General features: G+C 38.9%; 1 protein-coding gene across 1 annotated transcript in view; it reads right to left on the bottom strand.

The window, feature by feature from the left end:
• Positions 1-18,661: 18,661 nt before the first annotated feature.
• Positions 18,662-27,449, bottom strand: part of ZNF644 (zinc finger protein 644) — a 136,138-nt gene continuing 127,350 nt past the window's right edge. The window contains 2 exon segments of the mRNA XM_079777005.1: positions 18,662-20,328; positions 21,076-21,178. Coding sequence (XP_079633131.1) covers positions 20,136-20,328; positions 21,076-21,178 — 296 coding nt within the window. The 3' untranslated portion in view covers positions 18,662-20,135.

The following is a 27,449-nucleotide window of genomic DNA, read 5'->3' as shown; positions in this document are numbered from 1 at the left end:
CTCTATGTCGCATTGGACTTGGTGACCAGGCTGACACTGAATGCAACTCAGTCACGGTATTTAAATCACATTAAGACTCTCTTTTATTTATGGCTCTCCTTGTGATTTTGTCTGGCTTTATGTCTAATTGCTAGCCTCCATGTGGCGATATGATGTGTTATCAGTTCTGCCTTTTATTTTTGCTTAAATGAACTCTACAGCCATTTCTGAGGTAGATTCCAGAAAAAAAAACAACAACAATTGTTACATAAACCAATTATAAGTAAGCATAAACTTAATTAAAAGGACACCTTACTCTTCATGCTATTTTTTAATATTCTTGATACTGTTCAGGCTAGTTTTTAGAGTTAGCATGGACACTTTCTGTTGTAATTACAGAATTTTAGAGATAGAAGAAAAAGAGCTCAAAGAGTCTGCTTCCTCATGACTGGAAAACTAAACACAATTATGAATTCAGGGTCTTGTGTTTGGCTAAAATAGGGAACAATCCAGTCTTAAAAATCAAATTATGATACTTGGTTTGGTATTCTTCCCACTACTCCCACTTCCTTCCCCTAACAGCCATCAGACTTCAACTATGCCTTTGTCACTGTCATCATCATCATTTCGCCATTATCAGCCTCCACAGTGGGAAATGCCATCACTTTGATATTTAAACTACGGAAAAAGGACTTCTTTGCTGTGGTCAAGAGAAAATTGTATTTGCCATTTGGATGTTTCCAGTAGTTACAGTATCAGAGAAAGTAGCTGTGTGAAAATTAGTGGCAATGATGGTGAAACAGAAGTACTCTCAAAATAGAAGTTCTCTTCTTTCCTTCATCAGTTTAAACAAAAATTTTCCCCTTAGAATACTTCCCTTTCCCTCAGCTCTAGTCCATAAGAAAACAAAGCATTTGTTTTTTGTTTTGTCTTCTGGTTGACTCTTCATTCAAGTATATCCACTGAGTGGAGATGGAAACTGCTCTAACAAGTCTTCTAGCACCCATTAGTGCTATTTCTACTCCATGATCTCTTTCAGAAATAAGACTTTCACCTGTGTATCTTGCTAAACCTCTTGTTTTCTCTACTACTCTTACTTAATATGTAATTCCTCTGGAGTATTTCTTAGTATAAACATGATTTTGTCCTCACCCACACTATTGGCATCAACCTGAAGAACCTGCTGTAAGGATTAGTACTTACATTAAATGCATACAAAAAGTCCTCTGCAATAGGATGTAGCAACATTCATCCAACACAGGTACAATTGGGTTCATCACAGAAAAATCTTGGGCCAGATTGTTAAATTATATTCTTGATCTTTGCAACCCTTGATAATACTGCTCTTCTTTAAACTATTAATATGAAAATGCTTAATTTACTAAAAATAACGAGGCCATAGTTCTAAAGAATCAACTAATTCCACTACTAGGAATATATCCCAAGAAACCAAAAACACCACTCAGAAAGGATATATGCACCCCTATGTTCATAGCAGTACAATTTACAATAGCTAAGATTTGGAAACATCCTAAGTGCCCATCAGCAGATGAGTGGATTAAAAAACTGTGGTACATCTACACAATGGAATACTACACTGCTGTAAAAAAGAAAGAATTCTTACTATTTGCAACAGCATGGATGGACCTAGAAAGCATGCTAAGTGAAATAAGCCAGTCAGAGGAGAAGTATCACATGATCTCACTCATTTGTGGAATATAATGAACAACATAAATTGATGAACAAAAATAGATCCAGAGACATAGAAGCATCAAACAGACCGTCAAACCTCAGAGGGAAGGCAGGGGAGGGGAGGAGATAGGGGGTAAGAGATCAACCAAAGGACTTGTATGTATGTATATAAGCATAACCAATGGACACAGACAATAGCAGGGTGAGGGCATGTGCTGGGGGTGGGAGCGGCCGGGGAGAGGTCAATGGGGAGCAGGGGGAGGAGGAAAGGAGACATATGTAATACTTTAAACAATAAAGAATTTAAACTTAAGAAAAAAAACATAGGATGAGTTTCTCCTTAAGTTATATTATTTTCTTTAGAATTCAAGAGATAAATGTTTCAGATATGACTCCTAAAGGACAAATCGAGATCGTTTATCAAATTTAGGCTGGTTTGGCAAAGTTATCCAGCGTTGTTTTCTAAGAAATAAAACTTCCACAGTGAAAAGAAACCACTTGGGAAATGCTTGGATTTGCATTCACCATGGGAGTTTGTAGGTCAATTCTTTATTCTCTTTTAGTGACTTCACGTTAACATCAGTTCCTTGTGAATGGGTTAGAATGTTCATTGTAAACTAATAAAATTCAACTTTTCTTTCTTTTTTTTTTTTTTGCAAACTGAATGTAATTAAAACATGTGTGGGTACAAGAAGGTAAAACTACATTTAATGGGGTATAGGGGTGGGTGGGAGGGGCAACAACATGGCTGGGAAAAATTTGCCTGCTCTTTATAATGAGAGTTTTAAACTATCTCTGACACGAGGATAACTTTTAAGGAGCCAAATAAACTAAGTGAACAAAAAAAACAGTAAATAAGAAACACTAACAACTCTCCTATAGGAATGAAGTTTGATTCCACAACCTGTTTTAGCCAGGAAAGGGAAAAGCCAATCACAGGAATCCCTTCCCCTTGTCAGTGTTGTTTAGGAAGGGGCACGCGACCTCTGCCAGGTCTGCCAATGAGAATGAGATTAGTAGTCAGCTAGAGTGATTCTGATGTTTCCTTTTAAAACTTAAAAACTGAACTGATCTTGAGGATTTACTCTTTAAAACTTTCAGTAGTTATTTACAAAATACTCATATTGAATGTTTAACTGAATTCCTCCCTCTCCAAAGAAAGAAGTGACTGAAAATGAATTATAGGCACTTCTTTGAGTAAGAAGTTCTGTAGGGAAGTGTCAGTAGGATTTAAGAAAGTAACTCCAGTATGTAATTAGTGGGTTCCGCCTACCACCACCCTGGTAGATAGTGCTTAAAAAAAAAAAAAATCTGCCATCAGATTACAAAGTAGCAACTGCAGAGGGTGCAATTCAGATAAAGTTTTGTTTCTTATTAATCTGATTCAGTTCAGGGATTCTTTTCTGGGCTACAGATCAGGATGAGAAAAATCTATAACCTCCTTTCCCTGGACCCCACTCTGGTTCCTGTTTAACATCTTTCAAGCTTCTACTAACTTATGTGAAATGTAAGAGAGAAATACAAAGCACAGGAAACCAAAAAGAGCTAAAGTCAAAAGATTACAAGACAGAAAGAGTCCTCAGCCCAAAGCAATCATTTCTGATAAATTAAAAGCTCCACCTTGGAATACGCCTAGCAGCCAGAATCTGCTCGGCTTAGCATTACCACTCCTGAGGAATGAGATTAGGGTAGGGTCTACTCATTCTTGGAAATTGGAGTGTGCTGCTAATGTGAATGAATTGAGATTTAGAAGATACTTAGCTTTAGTCTTAATAGTTAAGAGCATAGATAGGCTCTGATACCAGATTGCCTGGATTTGAATTCCAGCTTCATTGGATTACTATGAGAATCAATTAAGATTAATGTATGTAAGATATGTGGAATAGTGCCTGGCACATAGAAAATGCTCAATAAATGTTATCTATTATTTTGTACTAGAGGCCCGGTGCACGGGTTTGTGTACTGGTGGGGTCCCTTAGCCTGGCCTGCAGGGATCAGTGGACCTCTGCGCCACTGCAGCCCGGCCTTACCTGCCAGTTCGTTGGGCTCCAGCCCGCTGTCCGTGTAGATCTCGCACGGCATGAAGTAGTGTGTGAAATGGCAGGAGGCCAGGGAGGAGCCCGAGCCCGGGATGAGTGTCGCTCCTGCTCATCCCGGCCCCACTGCGCCTGCCGCTGCTGCTTGGGCACGCAGGAGGAGTGTACGCGGAAGAGGTCTGCACCACTGCAGCTGCGCTTGCCAGCCGTCAGCCCAGTCTGGTGCCCATCAGCTTAGTGGCACTCCCACTGTGGGAGTGCACTGACCACCAGGTGGCAGCTCCTGCGTTGAGTGTCTGTCCCCTGGTGGTCAATGATCATCATAGCTACTGTCCGGTTGTCTGGTCGCTTAGGTATATATATATATATATATATATATATATATATATATATATATATATATAGACTAGAGGCCCGTTGCACGAAATTTGTGCACGGGGGGTGGGGGGTGGTCCCCTCAGCCCAGCCTGCACCCTCTCCAATCCGGGACCCCTCAGGGGAAGTCAGACATCCCTCTCACAATCCGGGACCACTGGCTCCTAACTGCTCACCTGCCTGCCTGCCTGATCACCCCTACCTGCCCCCCCGCTGCTGGCCTGGTCACCCTCAACTGCCCCGCCTGCAGGCCTAGTTGCCCACAACTGCCCCCCCCCCCGCTGGCCCGGTCGCCCCTTACTGCCCCTCCTGCTAGCCTGGTCGCCCCCAACTGCACCCCTGCCAGCCCTGTCACCCCTAACTGCCCCCCCACTGGCCTGGTCACCCCACAAAGCCTGCTGCTCAGTCATTTGTTCGGCCCTCATTAACTCCCCTGCCGGCCTAGTCACCCCATGCAGCCTGTTAGGTTGTCCATTCGGTTGCGATGGTCGCTTAGGCTTTTATTATTATAGATTATCATGATTATTACATACTAGAGGCCTGGTGCATGAAAATTCATGCACTGGAGGGGGGTCCCTCAGCCCGGCCTGCCCCCTCTCACAGTCTGGGAGCCTTCAGGGGCGGGAGGCAACCCAGCGACCAGGGGAAGGCGATGCCCCATCACACCTCTGCTGCTGCCACTGCCGGTAGCGCAAGCCTCGGCTGGCCCTGGTTACCTGAGCCTTGGGCGGCTGGGCAGTCACTACCCAATGCTTGCCTGCACCTCAGGCTGGCCTTGGGCGGCTGGCAGCCGCCATTGGAGGCTTGCCTGCGCCTTGGGCCAGCTCTGAGCGGCTGGGGGCTGAGGGGACTGGGGGACTCCGGAGGCAGGCATGTGGAACGGATGGGCCCACCTGGTGGTGGGCCCAGACTTGCTGCACACCTGCCGCCCCAGCGGGGCTAAGGGGACTGGACACCGCCATCTTGTGGCTGTGGGCGCCGCCATATTTGAGGGCATGGCAGTCAATTAGCATATTCCATCCTTATTGGCTGTGGGCGCAGCCATCTTTGTGACGGCGTGAGGGTCAATTAGCATATTCCCTCTTTATTAGATAGGATCTGGCTCTGACAAATAATTTTGCTTTCAAAGAAAAAACAGAAATGGTTGGTAGCTGGAGAGGATAGTGGGGGCCAAAAGAGGAGGTTTTGTTTCAAGATGGGAGAAAAAATAAACATCCTAAGTGTGCAGAGTTGCTTTACTTGGGGGTTGGGTTTTTGCCAAGAGAGTACACGAAGTGAGAGAGGAATAAGGAATGAGCAAGTACAAGAGAGTGATCTTGATGGACTGAATAAAATTTGGATCAAGAGAGTGGGAGAACGGGGGTGGGGAGAAGAGGAGCTATTGAGAGTCAGTAAAAAGGTGGTAAGATCAATGGGGATGAAGAATTACTAGAGTCAGTGTAAGAGAGAAAAAAAGGACAGAAAGTGGTAATTCAGAGAGTAGGAATATTAAAACGGAGAAAAAGATGCAATTCTGGATACATGATCACGAGAGTGAGACTAAAAGAGTGTGAAGGATAAATGTGTTAAAGATCTTATTATCTTACATGTTTTACATTGACATAGAGGCCCTACATGACCAAGCTCTACGTTATTTCTCTAACTTTATCTCCTACTTTCCTTGTTTTTCTCCAGCCTTTTTGCTGTTCCTTCAGCACACTAAGCATACTCTGCTTCAGTATTTGCACTTGTTCCCTCACCCATTACACTTTTTCCCAAGATAATTTCATGACTAAATTAATCTTTTTCAGCAATTTGCTGTCACTTTCACATGGACATTGAACTCTTCAAGATTTAGGAGATGGGTAGTGTTGCAGAGACTGACTAGGAGCCCCAAATCTTTGGGGCTGTGGCACAGTGGGGAATTGTTAAATAACTGCAACGAAGGGCAGAAGTAATACAGTCTGATAGTATGAGTTTCAAAGCTGAAGATCTTCGAGGAAAGAGGTAGAAGAGTCTAGAAGTAGCAATGGAGAATACAGGATCAGACGTTCCTCTGAAGAGTTATGAAATTTATAAGGTTACTGGTATAAAATTTAATAAATTTGTTAAGGTTAATGGTAAATCCTACATAAAGTGAGCCCTAGCTGAATTTACTGGTATTCACCATTAATTGCAAACACTTCATGTTGGTTGTTTTAGATAGTTGAGTAAAAAGTAAGACATGAGAACAAAATAAAATTTGCTGTTGTGCCAGTATTAATTACCACTTAACACCCTTTGATTTTAGCAGTAATTATGTGAAGAACTGACTGTCTTTTAAACTGTGCGGGCCCAATACCATGCACTGGATTGGGTACTCTAGAGTTCCTGATAAGCCATCCAAACAGCCAGCCATATGAGCTTGTCTGAGGGAGAAGGCAATTGCCTGCTGTGTTGGAAGATGATATAGCAAAGAAAAATGGATCTTTAAATATATGAGAAAACCTAAGTTTCTCCCATATTTCCAGTGAACGTCCTGAAGTACTTATTGTATTAGTGATAAGAGATCTCATCAAAGGGCTTGAAAACACTAAATGAATAATAACAAGGGTCTCAACAAACCATAATATTTTTTACCTTTAGTAAATAATATTTCAGTTCTGAAATGATACCATAACAAACATTTCAAATTTGCAACGTGGTCACATTGAACAAAGAGAAATGAGTAAAAGTATCACCCCAAAACCATCAAATGAAAAAGCAGAATACAAAATTTAAATCACAGGGCAAAAAACTTTCTCATTTTAAACATCCATGTTCTAGATTAACTTCCAAAAAATCAAATACTTTCATTCCTTACCTATTTCTGTGTATCTTCACGAAATATACATCTAAGGTCTACAGTGAGTAGAAAGCACTGATCTGATACTCTAAAGAGACTGACACCAGTTAAATGCAAATAAATGCAAATAAAAAGAGAGGATTTGAGGAGCTAAAAAGAACACTGCTTTGAAGCATAACTATGTCTTTCTTATATAACATGACTTCATAATGATTTAGGGAATAATTGCTTATTTACATGAACTATCAATACAAAAAAGACTTTCATGTAAAAGTATGTCTTAAGACTATCACACTGAAAAGTTTACCAATGACTACTAAATCATCGGAGAAATGATTTAGGGTAATTAGGAAGGTTATAAATTCACAAAAATTTATGTATTAGCTTCTTAATTTTAGAGCAAGATCTGGATTGAACATATACTTAGGATCCTTAAAAACTGACATAAATTTAAAGTAACAATGTTGGGAAGGAAAAAAGTATATTTTGATTAATTAGAAATTATGAATAATACTTAAACAGAAGGTATAAATGGAATCTGATTGAAAGAGGAAATCTTTTTCTAAAAATGTAATTTTTATTGTTGACATTACATCTGTACCCCATCCTCCCCCCTTTGCCCACCTCCACCCAGACCCCGCCACCCCCTCCCTCTGGTCCTAACCACATTGTCTGTGTCCATGGGCTATGCATATATGTTCTTTGGCTACTCTCTTCACCTTGTCCATCCTAACTGCCCTACCTACCTCCCCTTTGACACCTGTCAGTATCATGTACCCATGAACCTGGTTGTATTTTTGTCAGTTTGTTTTTTAGATTCCACATATAAGTGAGATCATATGGTATTTGTCTTTCTCTGATGGGCTTATTTTGCTTAGCATTATAATCTCCAGGCTCATCTATGCTGTTGCAAAAGGTAAGAGTTCCTTCCTTTTAATAGTCACGTAAGTATTCCATTGTGTAAGTATTCCATTCCACTTTTTTATCCACTCATCTACTGATGGGCACTTGGACTGTTTCCAAATCTTGGCTATTGTAAATAACACTACTATGAACACAGGGGTGCATATATTGTTGGTGTTCCGAGATTCTTAGAATATATTCCCAGAAGAGGGATCGCTGGCAAAAGGCAGTTCTATTTTTAATATTTTGAGGAAACTCCATACTGTTTTCCACAGTGGCTGCACCAGTGTGCATTCCTACCAATAGTTCACAAGGGTTCCCTTTTCTTCGCATCCTCTCCAGCACTTGTTTGTTAATATATTGATGGTAGCCATTCTAGCTAGTGTGAGGCAATATCTCTCTGATGATTAGTGATGTTGAGTATTTTTTCATGTCTATCAGCCATCTGAATGTCTTCTTTGGAGAACTGGCTATTCAGGTCCTTTGCCCATTTTTTAATTGGATTGTCTTCCTGGTGTTGAGCTATATAAGTTCTTTATATATTTTGAAAATTAACCCCTTATCAGATGTATCATTGGCAAATATTTCTTCCATTTCTCTTGCTGTGCCTTTTAGTTTGTAGTCCCATTTGTTTCTTTTTCCTTTGTTTTTCTTGACCTAGGAGATATATCAGCAAAAATATTGCTACAAGAGATGTCTGAGATTTTACTGATTATGTCTTATAGGATTTTTATGGTCTCACAACTTACATCTTTTATCTATTTTGAGTTTATTCTTATTATTGTGTAAGTTCGTGGTCTAGTTTCATTTTTTTGCATGTACCTGTCCAATTTCCCCAGCACCATTTATTGAACAGACTGTCTTTACTCCATTGTATGCTCTTGCATACTTTGTCAAATATTAACCTTTTGCACTCGGATGTCGAGTGTGACTCGACACGGTTAGCATCGGTAGCAGCTTGAGAAAAAAGCGAGTGCAAAGGGTTAATTAACCATAAAGGCATGGATTCCTGGGCTCTCTATTCTGTTCCATTGATCTATATGCCTGTTCTTATGCCAGTACTAGGCTGTTTTGATTACAATGGCCTTGTAGTATAATTTGATATATGTATTGTGATCCCTCCAACTTTGTTCTTCTTTCTCAAGATTGCTGGGGCTATTCAGTGTCTTTTATGATTCCATATACATTTTTGGAATAGTTTTTCTAGATCTGTGAAATATGCCTTTGGTATTTTAATAAGGATTGGGTTGAATCTACAGATTGCTTTTAGTATGAACATTTTAATGATGTTAATTCTTCCAATCCATGAAAACGGTATGTTTCCATTTATTTGTATCTTCCTCAATTTCTTTCTTCCATGTCCTATAGTTTACTGAGTCTTTTACCTCCTTGGTTGTTTATTCTTATTTTTCTGTTGCAATGGTAAATGGGGTTGTTTTCTTGGTTTCTCTTTCTGATAGTTCATTAGTGGTGTATAGAAATGCCATCAAACCCAGCCTGAGCGACTCAGTAATCATGGTTCAAGTCCTAGTCAGGGAACATGTCTGGGTTGCAGGCTTAATCCCCAGTGAGGAGTGTGTAGGAGGCAGCTAAGCGATGTTCTCTCTCATCTATCTTTCTATCCCTCCCTCTCCATTCTTCTCTAAAAACAAAAAATGCCATCGATTTCTGAATATTGATTTTATATCCTGCTATTTTACCAAATTCAATGGTAAGATCTAGTAATATTTTTGGTGGAGTGTTCAGGGTTTTCTACATACAATATCATGTCATCTGCAAATAATTAGAGTTTTACTTTCTCATTTCCAATTTGGATGTCTTTTATTTCTTTTTGGATCACTGCGGCTAGAACTTCCAGTACTATGTTGAAAAACGGACACCCCTGTGTTGTTCCTGATCTTAAGGGAAATGCTTTTAGTTTTTGTCCGTTGAGTATGTTGGCTGTAGTTTTTTTGTTTTGTTTTGTTTTTTTTCATATATGGCCTTTATTATGTTGAGGTATGGTCACTTTGCTGAATTTTTATCATAAATGGGTGTTGGATTTTGTTGAATGCTTTTTCTGCAGCTATTGATACGACCATGTGATTTTCATCCTTCATTTTGTTTATGAGATGTATCACATTTATTGATTTGCTAGTATTATACCAGCCTTGAATTACTGGAATAAATCCCACTTAGTCATGGTGTATGATCTTTTTACTGTATTGCTGGATTCGATTTGCTAATATTTTGTTAAGGATTTTGGCATTGATGCTCATCAGAGATATTGGCCTATAACATTTTCTTTGTAGTGTCTTTATCTGGTTTTGGAATTAGGATGTTGGCCTAATTTTAAAAAGAGCTTGGAAGTCTTCCTTCTTCTTGAATTTTCTGGAATAGTTTGAGGAGGATAGGTGTTAGCTCTTCTTTGGATGTTTGATAAAATTAGCCTGCGAAGCCATTTGGCCCAAGACTTTTGTTTGCTGTGAGTTGATTATTACTTCAATTTCGTTAGTTGTTATTTGACTTATTTGGGTCCTCTCTCTTTGTTTCTTGATGAGTCTGGTTACAGGTTCATCAATCTTGTTTAACTTTTCAAAGAACCAGCTCTTGGTTTTATCTTTTGTATTGGCTTGTTGTTTTTTAGTTTCTATATTATTTACTCCTGCTCTGATCTTTATTATTTCCTTCCTTTTACTTACTTTGGGCTTTTCCTATTGTCATTTCTCTAAATCTTTTAGGTGTAGGGTTAGATTGTTTCCTTGATCTTTTTCTCATTTCTTTAGGTAGGCCTATAATGCTATACATTTCCCTGCCAGGACTGCTCTCACTGTGTCCCATAGATTTTGGGTTGCTGTGTGTTTGGAGGAAATCTTAATCTAAACTTTGCATGGGAAGATGGCTCCAAATGGTGGGAAAGGCTCCAGAGGTTTGGGTGCTTTTAGTTCACCCATGGAAGAGGCATGGTATTGCTCGACAATACCAAAAAAGGAATGTAGTCTATACTTTTAGAGAACTCTATATTGGTTACTCCTTTTCTATAATTACCAGAAACAGGCTGAATAAATGAAACATGTACAGAAAAGCTAACAAGGAATTTAAAATATAAGATGAATGAACAAGTGAAAATCACCAAATATTTGAGAAAATCGACACCATGAATAAAAGGCAAACTCAACAAAAAGAACTTGTTACTGAACTCAAGGGGTTACATGGTTGTCTTTAGATAGTTTTATTTACTTGAATGTGATTTACATCCAAATCTGTCTCCCCAAAGGGAGACTTAGCCACTGTTTATATACCCTGTTTTGGTTAATTACATGTTGATTTTTTCTTCACCTTCTTCTTTATTTTTGCAGTTGGCTTACATTTTTTCAGTTTGGTTCCTGCCAAGCTCATCCAGTTACAGCTGCAAAATACTGTGCTACATTTTAACATTTAGCAAAACTAGCATTTAGTAAGAACTGCCCAGATCTTGAGACCATTGTCCTATCTGACAAACTAATCCCTGAGAAAGCAATAGAGCAAAAAGGAGACTTAAAAAATATACAATTAATATCCTAAGAAGGCCAAGAAGAAATCATAGCCATGAACATAGCTTTAGAGTCAAATAGTATATTGGAAGATTGAGCTAAGGAATTCTCCCAGAGCACAATGTAAAAAACAAACAAACAAAAAACCAGATATAAAGTATAAAAGAAAAAAGTTAAGATAGATCTAGGAGTTCTAATATCCCCCCTGAAGAAGTTCCACAGAGATATAATAGAAAGAACTAAAAAAATAAGCAAAGAAATAATAAAAATAAATATCCTAGAACTGAAAACAGACATAAGTCCTCAAACTGAGAGTCCAATAAGTGCTGGAAAGCATAAATGAAAAATAAAAATACATCATGGTGAACTTTCAGAATATGATGGATAAAAATGTTAAAATATCCACAAAAAATGAATTAGTACAAGATTACCCATGATGCTGGATATAAGATGAAATACTATTTTCAAAAGTCTAAGGGAATTCTAGCTCTCAATTGGAAAAAAATATATCCTCATATATATAAAGACTCAAAAAGGTTATTACCCATGGGCCCTACATTTAAAAGGTTCCTTGAAGCCTTATTAGAACAAAAGATAAATAATTCCAAGAGGATAACTTGCATATATAAAACCATGGAAGGCAGAGAAATTAATAACAATTTAAGAGTTAAATCAATAAGTATTGATTTAAAAATACTACATCAATAGAATAAGTAATCCATTGAGTCAAAATGCAGATTGGTGGTTCCCAGGGATTGGAGATAGGGCAGAACGGGGAGCAGCTACTAAATGTGTACAAGGTTTCCTGTTGGGATAATAAAAGTATTTTAGAATTAGGTAGAGGAGACTGTTGTGTCATAGCAGTAAATGTCACTTAATTGTTTATTTTTATTTTTAAATACATTTTATTGATTTTTTACAGAGAAGAAGGGAGAGGGATAGAGAGTTAGAAACATCGCTCAGCTGCCTCTTGCACAGCCCCCATTGGGGATGTGCCCACAACCAAGGTACATGCCCTTGACTGGAATCGAACCTGGGACCTTTCAGTCCGCAGGCCGACGCTCTATCCACTGAGCCAAACCGGTTTCGGCTAATTGTTTATTTTTAAAGGTTAATTTTATATCAATTTACCTCAATTAAAAAATTTTCCATGAAAAAAGCAATTAGTACAGCTTGGAACTCAAACAATTATATACAAGTCTTTTTCTTGGAGGCAACCACTGTACTTTAGTATGCAGCAGAAGTGCTTTATGTGCTATTCACATAGAATATTAAAATGATGTGTACTGAAAGGTCAAGATTTAATACAAGTAATAAATTTTTAAAATAATATGGAAGCCAAATTTCAGGTGATAAAAAAAATATGTTGCCGAAATGGGAAGGGAGTAAAGCATGCTAAGATTCTTGTGCTGTTGGAGAGAAAAGATACAGATAATGATTGAAGTAGATGCTAATTAAAATTAAGTTAATATTTGTAAAACTTTTAAGGGTAAAAAAATTATTTTAAAAAGCCACTTAAAAACTCTTATCCAAAAATTTCTTATGTCTACACAAAAATTCCTACTAAATTATATTACACTAGAGTCCCGGTGCACGAAATTCGTGCACGGGGGTGGGGGTGGGGGTGGGGGAGTGTCACTCAGCCCAGCCTGCACCCTCTCCAATCTGGGACCACTCGAGGGATGTACGATTGACCACCGGGATCGGGCCCTAAATGGGCAGTCGGACATCCCTCTTACAATCCAGGACTGCTGGATCCCAACTGCTCGCCTGCCTGCCTTCCTGATTGCCCCCAACCGCTTCTGTCTGCCAGCCTGATCACCCCCTAACCATTCCCCTGCCAGCCTGATTGATGTCTAACTGCTCCCCTGCCAGCCTGTTTGTCCCCAACTTCCCTCCTCTGCTGGCCTGGTCACCCCTAACTGCCCTCCGCTTCAGGCTTGATCGCCCCCAACTGCCCTCCCTTGCATGTCTGGTCCCTCCCAACTGCCCTCCCCTGCTGGCCATCTTGTGGTGGCCATCTTGTGTCCCCATGGGGGCAGGATCTTTGACCACATGGGGGCAGCCATCTTGTGTGTTGGAGTGATGGTCAATCTGCATATTACTCTTTTATTAGATAGGATACAGGCCTGGTGCATGGGTGAGGGCCAGCTGGTTTGCCCTGAAGGGTGTCCCAGATCAGGGTGGGGGTTCCCTTGGGGTGTGGGGTGGCCTGGGCAAGAGGCCTGTGGTGGTTTGCAGGCCAGCCACACCCCCCGGCGACCCAAGCGGAGGCCCTAGTATCGGGGATTTATTTATCTTCTACAATTGAAACTTTGTAGCCTGGAGTGGAGCCAAGCCTTCTGCTCGCTCCATGGCGGCAGCCATTTCTGTTAGAATTTATCTATCTTCTATAATTGAAACTTTGTAGCCTTTAGTGGAGGCCTGGGCTGGCCAGGGCAGGTGGAAAGCTTGGCTTCCTCCATCGCCGGGGAAACACAAGTCTCCCTCCTGCTCTCTCCATGGCCACAGACATCTTGGTTGGGTTAATTTGCATACTCGCTCCTGATTGGCTGATGGGCGCAGCTTGAGGGTGTAGCGGAGTGATGGTTAATTTGCATATTACTCTTTTATTAGATAGGATGATGAAATAAAAGTATTCCCATTATAATCAGAAGCAAAAGAGAAATGCCAGTGATCACTACTAATATTCTATATTGTATTGGAAATCCTTATTAATATTAAGAAAATAAGAATTTGGAAAGCAAAGGTAAATGTCACAATTTGCAGATGATGTGACTGGCTACTTAGAAATTTCAAGAGCACTGACTGAAAAATATTAGAATAAGAGTTCAGTAATGATAGAGGATATAAATAAGACTGCCATACAGAGAATCAAGAGTTAACCTTTATATCAGCAATATTCAGTTAGAAATTTTTTGGGAAAACTCATTCACAATAGCAATAAACATTAAAATATATAAAAATAAAAATTTAAATGTGCAATTCTTTATAAAGAAAACTGTAAGACACCAAAAAAATGACACTAAATGAAAAAACACCATGTTCCTAAAACAGAAAGACTAATTTTCCCATTTTCCACAAATTACTATCTATAAATTCAATGTATTTCCAAGCAAAGCCCCCTTCAGTTTTCAAATGGAATTTGACAAGTGATTCTAAAATATACTTGGACAAGAACAATGCTTAAGAATAGCCAAACTTTATTTTTAAGAAGAAAAACAAGGAAAATACATCCCATAATGTATTTAAATTTGCTTTAAAATAATAGCTTAATCATTCAGTGAATATTGACTGGATGCATATAATATACCAGAACTCTTCTAGGAAAACGAAAGTGAATGGAACATACAAAACCCCTGCTCTCAGAATTTATATAAGGACTTCTGATTCTGATATGGGTAGGTTAGGTAATTTCAATAAATCCTCTCTCACTGAGGTCAACTAAAAAAGTTGAATAAAACAAAAAAACATCATATGAGCATAAAAGAAATAAAAAGAGAGTAAAGAATTACGGAGTCAAACTCTCTTAAGACAAGAAATCCAGTGGGACTACCCTGTAATGAAACCTTTTAAGTATGTTTGCCCTGAGGACATAGAAGAAATGGCTATGAAACTCAGTTGCACTTTCGATGGCTTCATGGGGCTTGGAGAACTAAACCACATTCACAGGGTAAAAGCTGAACCAGAGGTGTATGAGCCTTCCCATGATCTACCTCTTATAGCCTGACTTCAGGTCATCTTGATAGGCCAGGAAAACACAAACCTTGAACCTAAATTGTGTTCTAAACTGGTTGTACCTGGCAGAAGTAAATGAAAATCTTAGACCTCAAAATAATTATGCAGCAGTTTCTAAATACTGTTAATATAAGGCACATATTGTTTTGGGTTTTTTAAAAATATATTTTATTGATTTTTTAGAGAGAGGAAGAGAGAGGGATAGAGAGTTAGAAACATCGATCAGCTGCCTCTTGCATACCCCCCACTGGGGATGTGCCCGCAACCAAGGTACATGCCCTTGACCGGAATCGAACCTGGGACCCTTCAGTCCGCAGGCCGACGCTCTATCCACTGAGCCAAACCGGTTTCGGCTAAGGCACATATTGTTAATACTAGAGGCCTGGTGCACGAAATTTGTGCATGGGGGGGTGGGGGGGGGCGGTGGCATGTGTGTTCCTCAGCCTGGCCTGCACCATCTCCAATCTGGGACATCCCTCTCACAATCCAGGACTGCTGGCTCCTAACTGCTCACCTGCCTGCCTGCCTGATTGCCCCTTACCACTTCTGCCTGCCAGCCTGATCGCCCCGTAACTGCTCCCCTGCCAAACTGATTGACACCTAACTGCTCCCCTGCCGGCCTGATTGCCTCCAACTGCCCTCCCCTGCCGGCCTGATGGCCCTCAACTGCCCTCCCCTGCAGGCCTGGTCACTGCCAACTGCCCTCCCCTGCTGGCCTAGTTGCCCCTAACTGCCCTCCCCTGCCAGCCTGGTCGCCCCTAACTGCCCATCCCAGCAGGCCCGGTTGCCCCCAACTGCCCTCCCCTGCTGGCCTGGTCGCCCCTAACTGCCCACCCCAGCAGGCCCGGTTGCCCCCAACTGTCCTCCCCTGCCGGCCATCTTGTGACAACGTGAGGGCGTCACGCAAGGGCCACCTAGGCTTTTATTAGTATAGATAGTGCACATGAGAAAACAAAACACGATGAACAAAAAAGCAATTATCAATAAACTCTGCCCCAAAATCATTTTAGATTCTGAAATTATCAAAAGCACAAGAATATAAAAATAATTAAATTATGTACACTATATTTAAAGAAATACCAGCCAACTAGACTACCAGAAACAATAAGAAACATATCTGGAAAAAAAAAAATCCATGGAAATTCTAGATCTGAAAAATATAACCAAAATTAATACCTAGGTTGATGGTGTTTAACAGTAGCTAAGAAAATTAGTAGACTGAAAGATCAAAAGAAACTATCTAAAATGTAGCACCAAGAGACAAAGATAGCCCAGCAGAGATCCCAACCCTGACAGTAATAAAAAGAAATTCCCATCTAGATATACTATAAAAAAAACTTTAGAAAACTACATATAAACAGCTTATTTAAAACTGAGCAACAGTTAAACTTGCAAAAATGAAGTAGAATATCTTACCTAATAGAGAAACATGTAAATTGACTGTACCTCCGCTACGCCCACAGCCAAGAAGAGTATGCAAATTAACCCAACCAAGATGCAAGTTAATTTGCATACATACCTGGGTCCCAGGAACCTCCTCGGCACCCAGGTCACTCCCAGCCGGCCATCAGAGGGGGAAGGGGCTGAGCCTGCGATCGGAGGGGCGGGGGAGAGGGGAGGGTGCCCACTTTCCAAGCCTAAAGCCTGGGGCAGAGGCTTTAGGCTTGGGAAGGGGCTGAGCCTGCGACCAAACGCAGACCATCCGGAAGTCAGCGCTGGGTTGCCCAGCTGCAAGGCGACTCAGCACTGACTGCCCAGGTAGCTGAGACCCAGAAAGTGAGTCAGGGTTTGATCTGCAGCCTCAGTGGAAGCTGTTGATCAGTGTACTTACCTCTCTCTTTCTCTCCCTCTTTCTTTCTGATCTTCGCCAGCAGCCAGTCTTTTCTTTCTCTCCCAGCCTCAGCGGGGTCTGTTAAGCCCCGCCTCTTTGATCAGGCCCAGAGATAGGCCTGGAGATACTGACATAGGAACCGACCAATCAGAACCAAAGGTAGGTGCTATGGGGAGCCAATGGCTGCCTAGGAGGCGGAGCTTTTGATGCTGACTGACATAGGAACTGACCAATGAGAACCAAATCTGGGTGCTATGGGGAGCCAATGGCTGCCTAGGAGGCAGAACTTTTGACACTGGCATAGGAACCGATGAATCAGAACCAAATTGGCCAGCAAAGCAGGGCAGTTGGGGGCGACATCAGGCCTGCAGGAGAGGGCAGTTAGGGGTGGATCAGGTTGGCAGGCAGAGGCAGTTAGGTGCAATCAGGCAGGCAGGCGAGCAGTTAGGAGCCAGTGGTCCCAGATTGTGAGAGGGATGTCTGATTGCCGGTTTAGGCCTGATCCCTGGGATTGGGCCTAAAATGGCAGTTGGACATCCTGCAAGGGGTCCCCAATTGGAGAGGGTGCAGGCTGAGTTGAGGGACCCCCCCCTCTGTGCACGAATTTCGTGCTCCGGGCCTCTAGTGGTGAAATAATAGCTTCAATGATATGCAGGAGGAAAAATAACTGCCAATCCACATTGGAGCAAGTCACAAAAGAATACATGTAGTGTAATTCCATTTCTATTCAATACAACAACACGCAAAACTAAACTATGTATTCATAGATGACCAAACTGTTAAGAATAGAAAACAAATAATTATTATAGAAGTTAGAATAATGGTAATGGGAGGGAGAGAATTCAATTGGGGTGGAGAACATAAAGGTTTCTGGGAATGTTGGCAATGTCTACATCTTGTCATAAATAAAATATTTCCTTAAGCCCAGCTGGTGTGGATCAGTTACCTGGGCTTCATCCCATAGGTCGAGGATTGACTCCAGGTCAGGGCACTTATTCGGGCTGTGCGCTCAATCACCAGTAGGGGGCATGCAGGAGGCAGATAATCGATGTTTCTCTCTTCCTCTCCTTGCCTCTCTCTCTCTCAAATCAATAAAAACATACTTTAAAAAAAGATAAAATCATATAAATATTAGAGTTAAAAAGGATTCTTGTAACTGCTAGTCTTGCCACAGGAATCTTCTTTTTAAATCCTCACCGGAAAATATGGTTGCCTCCTGCATGTGCCCGGACCAGGGTTGGGGAGCGAACCAGCAACCAAGGTACTTGCCCTTGACTGGAAAACAAACCCAAGACCCTTCTATCTAAGGGCTGATGCTCTAACCACCAAGCAACCAACCGGGGCAGGAACCTTTTTTTATAAACTTCTGAATTCTACTTGCCATGTAGTATGTTTCCAGTTAAATAAATAAATAAATATATTCATATATATCAATGAAACTTGCTCAATAAGAGACAACTAGTATACACCGATTTAGTATATTTAGTCAAAAGCAATTTGATGTTTTAGTCTCATCTTTATAAGAAAAAATACAGTTTCTATTAGGCATTTTGAAAAATGAAAATAAATTACAAGTACTTTTCCCTTATCTAGTATACCCCAGGGATCAAGAGACCCTTGAATGATCCATTTAGTCCAACTTCCTAATTTCACATATAAGGTATGTGAATAAAGTAACCTGCTAAACAGAAAAATTTAAATCCAATGAAACACAACCTCAAGTGGGCTATTCCCACCAGTGATAAAAATAAGAAATGCTTCACACTATACACATAATTTTCTTTAAGTCTTTTTTTATTTAGAGATTTTTCTGGTAAGGAGATATACCATAGGAAAGCAATTTCACTGGCAGTGAGGTATGTATATACTCTACCAAAATACTCCTTATTTAATGTTTTAAACTTTATTTACATACGAAGAAAAGTATCAATGCATATCCTTGTTTCAACTATAGTATTAGCCATACTACGTGAAATAAAATGAAATGGTGCTTGCATATAAAAAACTGTCATTTGTAAAGGAATCTGACTTCAGATTAAAAGAACTAATTTGTTTTTGGAAAAGTTGAAAGGAAGAATCACAATTTCATGACCAAGACATCTGCACCATATTTTCCATTCCTCACAGCACATTTATTTCAGTAATTCCGTTAGGTCGGTTCTTAGCATAAGCATAGTGTTACACGATTTTCGTACATATAATCACATCCAAAACAAGTTCTAAAATTTAAATTGTAAACATTCCCATCATATGTAGAAATATTTCAATTGGTATATTAAGTTTTGCTACTGATCAATTTTGGAAGAGAATATAAATGAGAAAGCCTATTCTAAATTGTGTAGTGAGCATCATTTATTAATTACATTTCTACAATGTTAAATAAAGAGGCAAACCTGTCCTGTAAGCATGTCAAATTTTAGGTAAACCATTAAAAAGAAACAAATCTGTTAACAAAAGGATGCCTTGCAATAAAGAACATTAGATTTTAAAATCTATTATGATACAAAAAATGTAAAGGGTAAATAGCATCTTTGTTGACAAAGTAGGAGGTAGCATGGATGCACCACTTTATTGTCTGAGAAATGCAACTGGAGTAAAGAATATTTCCTTACCACAAATAATTTCCAGGACTATGTACATATTTCTTTTAGAAATACTTGTTTAAACAAATCTCCCTCCACTTTTTAGTATAAAAAAAACCATTCCATGTGATTTTAAAAAAACACTTACACATTTAGATAGAATAGTACTCTGCCCTATATGAGTGAACAGTCTCAATCTATGAAGTACATGATATTTAATGCCCTAAGTTGAGTAAATTTAGTTAGCGGTTCCAGGTATTATACAAAACACTACATACAAACAAAATATAATATCTTATTTTTCAATGCAAGTCTTGTGGGGAATAAACAGAACCTTGATTCTGGTAACACTGCAGAAAACATAACTTTCCAATAAGTCTGTCTTTAAGTATCCATGTGCAACAGTTTATTAATGACTGCTTACATGTACTGCTCTTTTACTGAATGAATACAGTTAACTGACAAAATCCAGTAAACCTTGAAAACCCATCTTCTGTCCTATATAAAATATATAGACTACTTACTGTTTGAAGAACTCTATTTGTTCTGATGCCACCATAATTCACTTTTCCCTTTTCCTGTTTTAGTATTTATAAATGGATAATTTAATGTGGCTTAAAAAAAAGACAAAGAATTTCAAATTTACACCTAATTCATATTTGCTATTTAAAGGGTTTCCTTGTTCTATGAAGCTGCTTCTGCCATTAGTAGAGAGAATGAAGTTTCTGTAATGGAAGCAGGCTTTTTAAACAGTGACGTGACTTCCACCATGCCAGCTCCAGTCCGGGGAAGGTTAGCGTTTACAATGTGTCGTTGCAAGTGCTTAATCCAGTCTTCCTGAACAGACAATGGTCCACGAAAGACTAGGCCACAAAACCTACAGAAGAAGTTAATGACAGTTGTCTTAACATGACCAATTCCTTTTATTTAAAACCAATTCCCAAAAAATCAATAAACATAAAAGTAAACTTTACCATATATTGGAGAGAGTTCTTGACAATCGTTTCTAAATACATATAAAGTCAAAATGACTTAATACAATATCAAAACTGCCAATTCATGTATTTAACAGCTATAATAACTCCAGTAATCTTTATAGAAATGGGAACATTAGGTTAAAATGAATGGTCTTAACACCTATATTTAAAACAACTATATTTCCAAAATGTATCTTCTTTTTAAAAGATCCTTATGCAATTCAGAATTCCTTAAACTGCATGATGGTGAGTATGGAAGAAAGGTATGAATAACTGTATAGCTATACTTAGAAGTATATATGTTCCCAATAAGCAGAAACTAAATGTGTTCCAATACGCAGAAACTAAAGACAATTTTTAAAAAATCAAATCAAACCAAAGCAAATAAATAAAACAACAAAAAAAGCTGCTTTTTTAATTCACCATATCACAGAGCTTCTTGGCTAATATAAAAAAGTTGATCCATTAGTTACTGAAGTACAGCATTTATGAACTGAGTTAAGATTTTAAGCTTGTCTCCAAAAGTTCATTTATAATTTAATTGTGGAGAATGTACCTCTGCCACAAATTAAAAACCCCAAATAAAAGAGTTAATATATCTCAATCCAAAATCTGAACTAAGCAGATTTAGCAATATAAGCATGTACCTGCATCTGAGAATGTAAACCTCGTCAGCACCATGAGGTAATGTTAGCATTTTCTTCTTGCTTCCAGATCTTGACCTTGATTTCTTTTGCTTACAATCTAAGACTAAAAAAGGGAAGAAGAGAAAGACAACATTTTTTATATATTTCCAAATATACATAAATATACACATACAGACATACTTGTATTTCTAGAGAGGTCAGACCATCTAAATCAAGTTAGAAATGTCTGCATTTCTTTGTATCCCCTAAAGCTGTGGTCGGCAAACTGCGGCTCGCGAGCCACATGCGGCTCTTTGGCCCCTTGAGTGTGGCTCTTCCACAAAATACCACAGCCTGGGCAACTCTATTTTAAAGAAGTGGCATTAGAAGAAATTTAAGTTTAAAAAATTTGGCTCTCAAAAGAAATTTCAATCGTTGTACTGTTGATATCTGGCTCTGTTGACTAATGAGTTTGCCGACCACTGCCCTAAAGCATGCACTAATTTGCAGCTGTTTCTCTAATAGCAGTAATATTATCTACATACATTCTTCCTGTACTGCTTTTAAAATAATGCTTTACTATATCAAACTGAGAAACTGTAACTAAATAACTTGAAGTTACTAAGTTGGTCAATTTTTACAATAATGGTATTTCTCTTATGATCATACAGCCATTTTAACATCTGGTTAAATCTTCCTTATTTCCAGGAAAATTATAACGTTTTATTTATTTAAGTTTGTACTACTTCATTAAGATATTACAAGCTTTTAAAACATAGTAAGGGAACATCAACAATGTAATAAAAGTTTCAATGAAAATGGATTTTATAGTAATTCACTTTGAATTCTATTATAATAAATAGTGCTCAAAATTGTATGATGACCCTACATTGAAAGGGTAAAAAAAAAAAAAAAAAAAGCTTAATTGTCATTTTTTAACTTAATCTGTGAAACATGTATAGCATACATGTTTTATTTTCTGGAAAATAAATATAAATCCAGGTTATTTCATAAAAGTTTGCAAATGGACCAGAAGTTTAATGCTAACTATTCCTTACATGCTTTCATTTTAAGTTTTCGTCCATAGCTACTTAAAAATGTAATTAAAAGGAAAAAACAAATTTATATTAAATTAGATCAAACTTTTAGTGCTAATTGTTCTTGAAAATTTTTTATTGCTTTTCCTTCAATCAGTTATTCCACAAAATCTAATTAAATAAAGACAAAGGATATTTTTAGAGTTAGGAATAGACAGGACATAACATTTTATTGGTCTTTGAATACAACTACAGACAAAGGGACAAGAGTACTACAGGATCTGCTGGTCAATTAGCAGGAAGAGAAGGTAAGAAAGTTGTATCTAGGGATCCAAGGGGGGAGGGAAACAAACATAACAGAAGAGTTGCACAAATGGCTTTTCTTCTCTTAACCTGCCATGTGAAATCCCCTGGAAAAATTCTAGGTAAGAAAGAATAAGAACTGGATATTCAATTATTCCGTAAAATGAGTTGTTCAAAGTCCAGATTCCAAAAGAAGACACTTTTATTACAAAACCAGTAAACACACAATTCCTTACAGCAGTCAGGTGGCCAGTGCAAAGGAAAATTAGAAACCACGAGAAGCCTAAATCTCATTCAAGCCACTGGTTTCTGCTTCCTCTCATCTGCCTCTTTAAAAGTAAAATCTAGAGCCCACAGTCTCTCTCTGCTTATTCTCAGAAGAAGAATCTCATAAGTAAAGAACTACATACAGGAAGTCAAGTAAGTATTAAAGAATGGCTAATTCAAAGCTTCAACAAAAACCTGGAATAGAAAAATGGTGTAAGGTTCTCATTACTTATCTCAGTCAAGAGCCCTAGCACATAACAGGAACTCAACAAATACTTCTGAAGTAAAAAATAAAAGAAAACCCAGTAATTTAACCTCTGACATTTAGAGCATATAAATGGAAATTTGTTCTATCAGCATGTAATATAGGTAACATTCATGTAAAACACCTCTGCATCATTTAAGTGAATATGTTGCTAATGTCACACTTAAATTCTTCACTGATCAGTCTAGCTTATAAGAAGAAGCTAGGTTCTTCACAACTAGTAGGAAGAGTGAGGTATTATGTACTTTGTAATCAGCACCTTCTTTTTCCTAGTTGCATTGGTGAGCAATTTGAATTTAAATGAATTTTAAAGCAATGGATACACTAGAAGTAAAGATTTTAGGACACTCAAAAGCTAGATGTCAGTTACTCTTTCCCTATTTGTTAGGTAAACCACACACAATCCCTGTCTCTGTTACATAGAACAGAGTAGGTATTTGGTATATCATGAGATTACAGATAGAATCTTACTTTGATGAGCTTGCTGGTTGTCAAAATTGCCACTGTATTCAAATTCCCTTTAAAATGTAAATAAATTACTGTAGGATAGAAATAGAATACATTATAGCAATCCTTTAAAAAATTGTTCACAGAATGCTAATGTTAGGTATGTAAAACAAATTGAGGGAGAAGGGCAGAGGGTGATGAGAAAGTATGCAAAATAATGTTTTATCAGTTACAAAGTATTCAAGTTACATTTGGATGCTGTGATATCTTTTAAATGGAACTGGATAGGTTTACTCTGAAGTATAAAAATGTTTCTTGACTTTAACAGAGGAAAAAATAATTTTTCTGACTTTTGATGTTATGTAAACTCTAAAACCCCTGAATTTTAGGCTGTTTTATAAATGATAAGCTCTAAAATTTAAATGAGCATGCCACAGGTTTTGTAGTAATTAATATTTGAAGGTATTGTGACTTTGGAAAGTAGGACAACTCTGCCAGTATACAATTATCTCCAGTATCCAGAGTTCCAAATAAGTTTAGAGAATCACATACATTGGGAATTCTTGAAAATTTGTCTGTAAAGTAAGGATATTAAAAACCTGGGACCTCTGGCAATTATACTTAAACTAGAGGCCCGGTGCATGAAATTCGTGCAGGGGTTGTGTGTGTGTCCCTAGCCCAGCCTGCACCCTCTGCAATCTGGGACCCCTCGAGGGATGTCCAACTGCCCATTTAGTCCCGATCCTACCGGGCAGTCAGACATCCCTCTCACAATCCAGGACTGCTGGATCCCAACTGCTCACCTGCCTGCCTTCCTGATTGCCCCTAACCGCTTCTGCCTACCAGCCTGATCACCCCCTAACCACTCTGCCAGCCTAATTGATGCTTAACTGCTACCCTGCCAGCCTGATTGCCCCTAACTGCCCTCCCCTGAAGGTCTGGTCACCCCCACTGCCCTCCCCTGCAGGCCTGGGTCCCCCCAAACTGCCCTTCCCTGCAGGCCTGGTCGCCCCCAACTTCCCTCCTCTGCAGGCCTGGTCCCTCCGAACTGCCCTTCCCTGCTGGCCATCTTGTGGCTGCCATCTTGTGTCCACATGGGGGCAGCCATCTTTGATCACATGGGGGCAGCCATCTTGTGTTGGAGTGATGGTCAATTTGCATATTACTTTTATTAGATAGGATATTTCAGTGTCTTAATATCTCCATTATCATTTTTAAATGTCTTAGCCCCTGAAATGTCACTTATTTAGAAAGTAAAACATAAATATATTTTACAAGAACAATTTTTTGTAATACCAATATTCAACCTTTATCCTTGCAATACTGCCTAAACAATTTAGAAAAATCTGTAAAAAAAATTTGAGTATTTAACATATTATTATTATGAACACAAAGGGGACACCTATATGTTATTTTCTATAGGAAAAATATGATTTACACAGTATGTTCCATTAAATGAAAAAGATGATGTACAAATATGTCTAGAACACAAATGTTCTAATTTCACAGATTTTATTATATCTAGAGCGAAAAGCAGTTTCATTCTGGACTGTGTATCAGGAGTCACTAGAGCATTTTAAAAAAGAACATCACTAACACTAGTTTTAGTATAACGGGGCTCATCAATATTTGTGATAAATAGCCAAAGGTTTAACAAAGTTGTGTACATTAACAATCTGCCAAATAGATAACTTTATATAAAGCCTTTATTTGCACTTGTTAGTGTCAAACCCCCCCCCAAAAAAACATATACATACCATTTTACTCTCGAAGAATTTTATTTTATTTTATTTATTTATTTTTTTAATATTTTATTGATCTTTTACAGAGAGAAAGGGATAGAGATAGAGAGTTAGAAACATCGATCAGCTGCCTTCTGCACACCCCCTATTGGTACTAAGGTACATATATGCAACTAAGGTACATGCCCTTGACCGGAATCGAACCTGGGACCCTCCAGTCCACAGGCCGATGCTCCATCCAACGAGCCAAACCGGTTTCGGCATCCTCTCGAAGAATTTTAAATCTAACATTGTTTTTGTACTTGAAATTTACAAAAAATACTAGATTAGTTTTAGAAAATCTTAATTTTCCTCTCCATGAGTATAATTCATTTTTTTAGAAAGGAACAAACTCAGTCACTCAAACATTCCTAAGGTTCCTATTCAGGATAACAGAAAATGTTTAAGTGATCCGTTTTAACCAGAAGACTGTAAAAAAATAAAATAAAATACTGTAGCCTGGCGGATTTAGGTCAGTAGTTGAACATCAACCTATGAACTAGAAGGTCATGATTTGATCCCTGATCAGACACATGCCCAAGTTATCGGCTTGATTCCCAGTAGAGGGCATGCAGGAGGCAGCCAATCAATGATTCTTTCTCATCATTAATGTTTCTATATCTTCCTCTCTGAAATCAATAAAAATGTTTTTTATATATAAACATATATATATATATATATATGTATATATATATATATATATATATATATATATATATGTATGTATGTTGCAGTTATCTGATTTACAAAGAATTTAAACTGCTACTGTGCTACTGGAAATATTTTACTTGTAAGAAGAATGAATCGAGCTGTACAGTATACAAAAAGTTTTAGGATATACCTTCCGGTAAAATAGCTATTTTGATTAGTAAGAATGAGAGGGAAATAAATAGACTTGTAAGTCCTCAAAAAAATACTATACAGCTATGCTACAAAATAGAACAACAACAACATATATGTGTCTAAAGCATTAAACTGGATCAGTGAAAAGCAAACCAATAAATAATACAGATACAAATTCAAGACTGTTTTCTGAGCTATTATTTTGGTTTTATACACAGAAGAATAATTTACTTTGGGCTTTTTTTTTAAAACATTAAGCCCTTTTGCCCTTTCCACCTTTCTGCCCATTATATACAACTAGAGGCCCGGTGCACGAAATTTGTGCACTCGGGAGTGGGGGTCCCCTCAGCCCGGTCTGCACCCTATTGCAGTCAGGCCGTTGGACATCGTTAGTGCTACCACGGAGGCGGGAGAGGCTCCTGCCACCACCGCTGTGCTTGCTAACCATGAGCTCGGCTTCTGGCTGAGCGGCGCTCCCTCTGTGGGAGCGCACTGACCACCAGGAGGCAGCTCCTGCGTTGAGCTTCTGCACCCTGGTGGTCAGTGTGCATCATAGTGACCGGTTGTTCTGCCATCAGGCCGAAACCAGCTCTCCAACATCCCCTGAGGGGTCCCGGATTGCGAGAGGGCACAGGCTAGGCTGAGGGACCCCACTGGTGCACAATCAGGGCCGGGGAGGGACACGGGAGGTTGGCCAGCTGGGGGAGGACCGCGGGAGGGCTCTAGGGTGTGTCCAGCCTGTCTTGCTCAGTCCCAATCGGCCAGACCCCAGCAGCAAGCTAACCTACTGGTCAACTGTCTTCCCCTGGTGGTCAGTGCATGTCATAGGCGGTTGAGCGGCCTTAGCATATCATTAGCATATTATGCTTTGAGTGGTTGAATGGCCGACCGGTCGACCGGACACTTAGCATATTAGGCTTTTATTATATAGGATAACTGTTTCAATAAATTTCATTTTCTTTTTAATTCACTGCACAATGACCTCAAAGAATGAGGATTCATTTCTTAAAAACATCTGTTGTAAAAAAGCACATCATAACTAAATTAACATTCACCACTAAATATTCTTAATTATAATCATCCTCCCCTGTCCATTTAGTTAAAAGCCCCCATTTCATCTGTTTTGTTCCTAACTGTTGGCATCTCTGGGGTAAACTGAAAGTTAATATAATGGTCAGATTACATATATCCAAAATAAGAGACATAAAGTAGCCCTAGTAGAGAGAAGAAACTTTCTTCTTCATCTAATCTGCCTATATAAGGTGGGCAGAAAATAGCAGCTATGAATAGTAGTTTTTGAACACAAGGTGCTACATTTTCACTTTGCACTGGATCTGGCAAATTATGTAGGAAAAAGTAGGGATAAAAATGACATAGATAGGTAAGCCATCATTCCACCACCATTAACAAGCTGGTGGTGGTAGTGGCAGTGGTGAGGAGGAAAGAGGATGC

Source organism: Cnephaeus nilssonii (genome assembly GCF_951640355.1).
Source record: "Cnephaeus nilssonii genome assembly, chromosome: 7".
NCBI classification, from domain to species: Eukaryota; Metazoa; Chordata; class Mammalia; order Chiroptera; family Vespertilionidae; genus Cnephaeus; species Cnephaeus nilssonii.
Note: the sequence above shows the minus strand (reverse complement) of the source record. Positions and strands in the feature narration are given on the sequence as shown.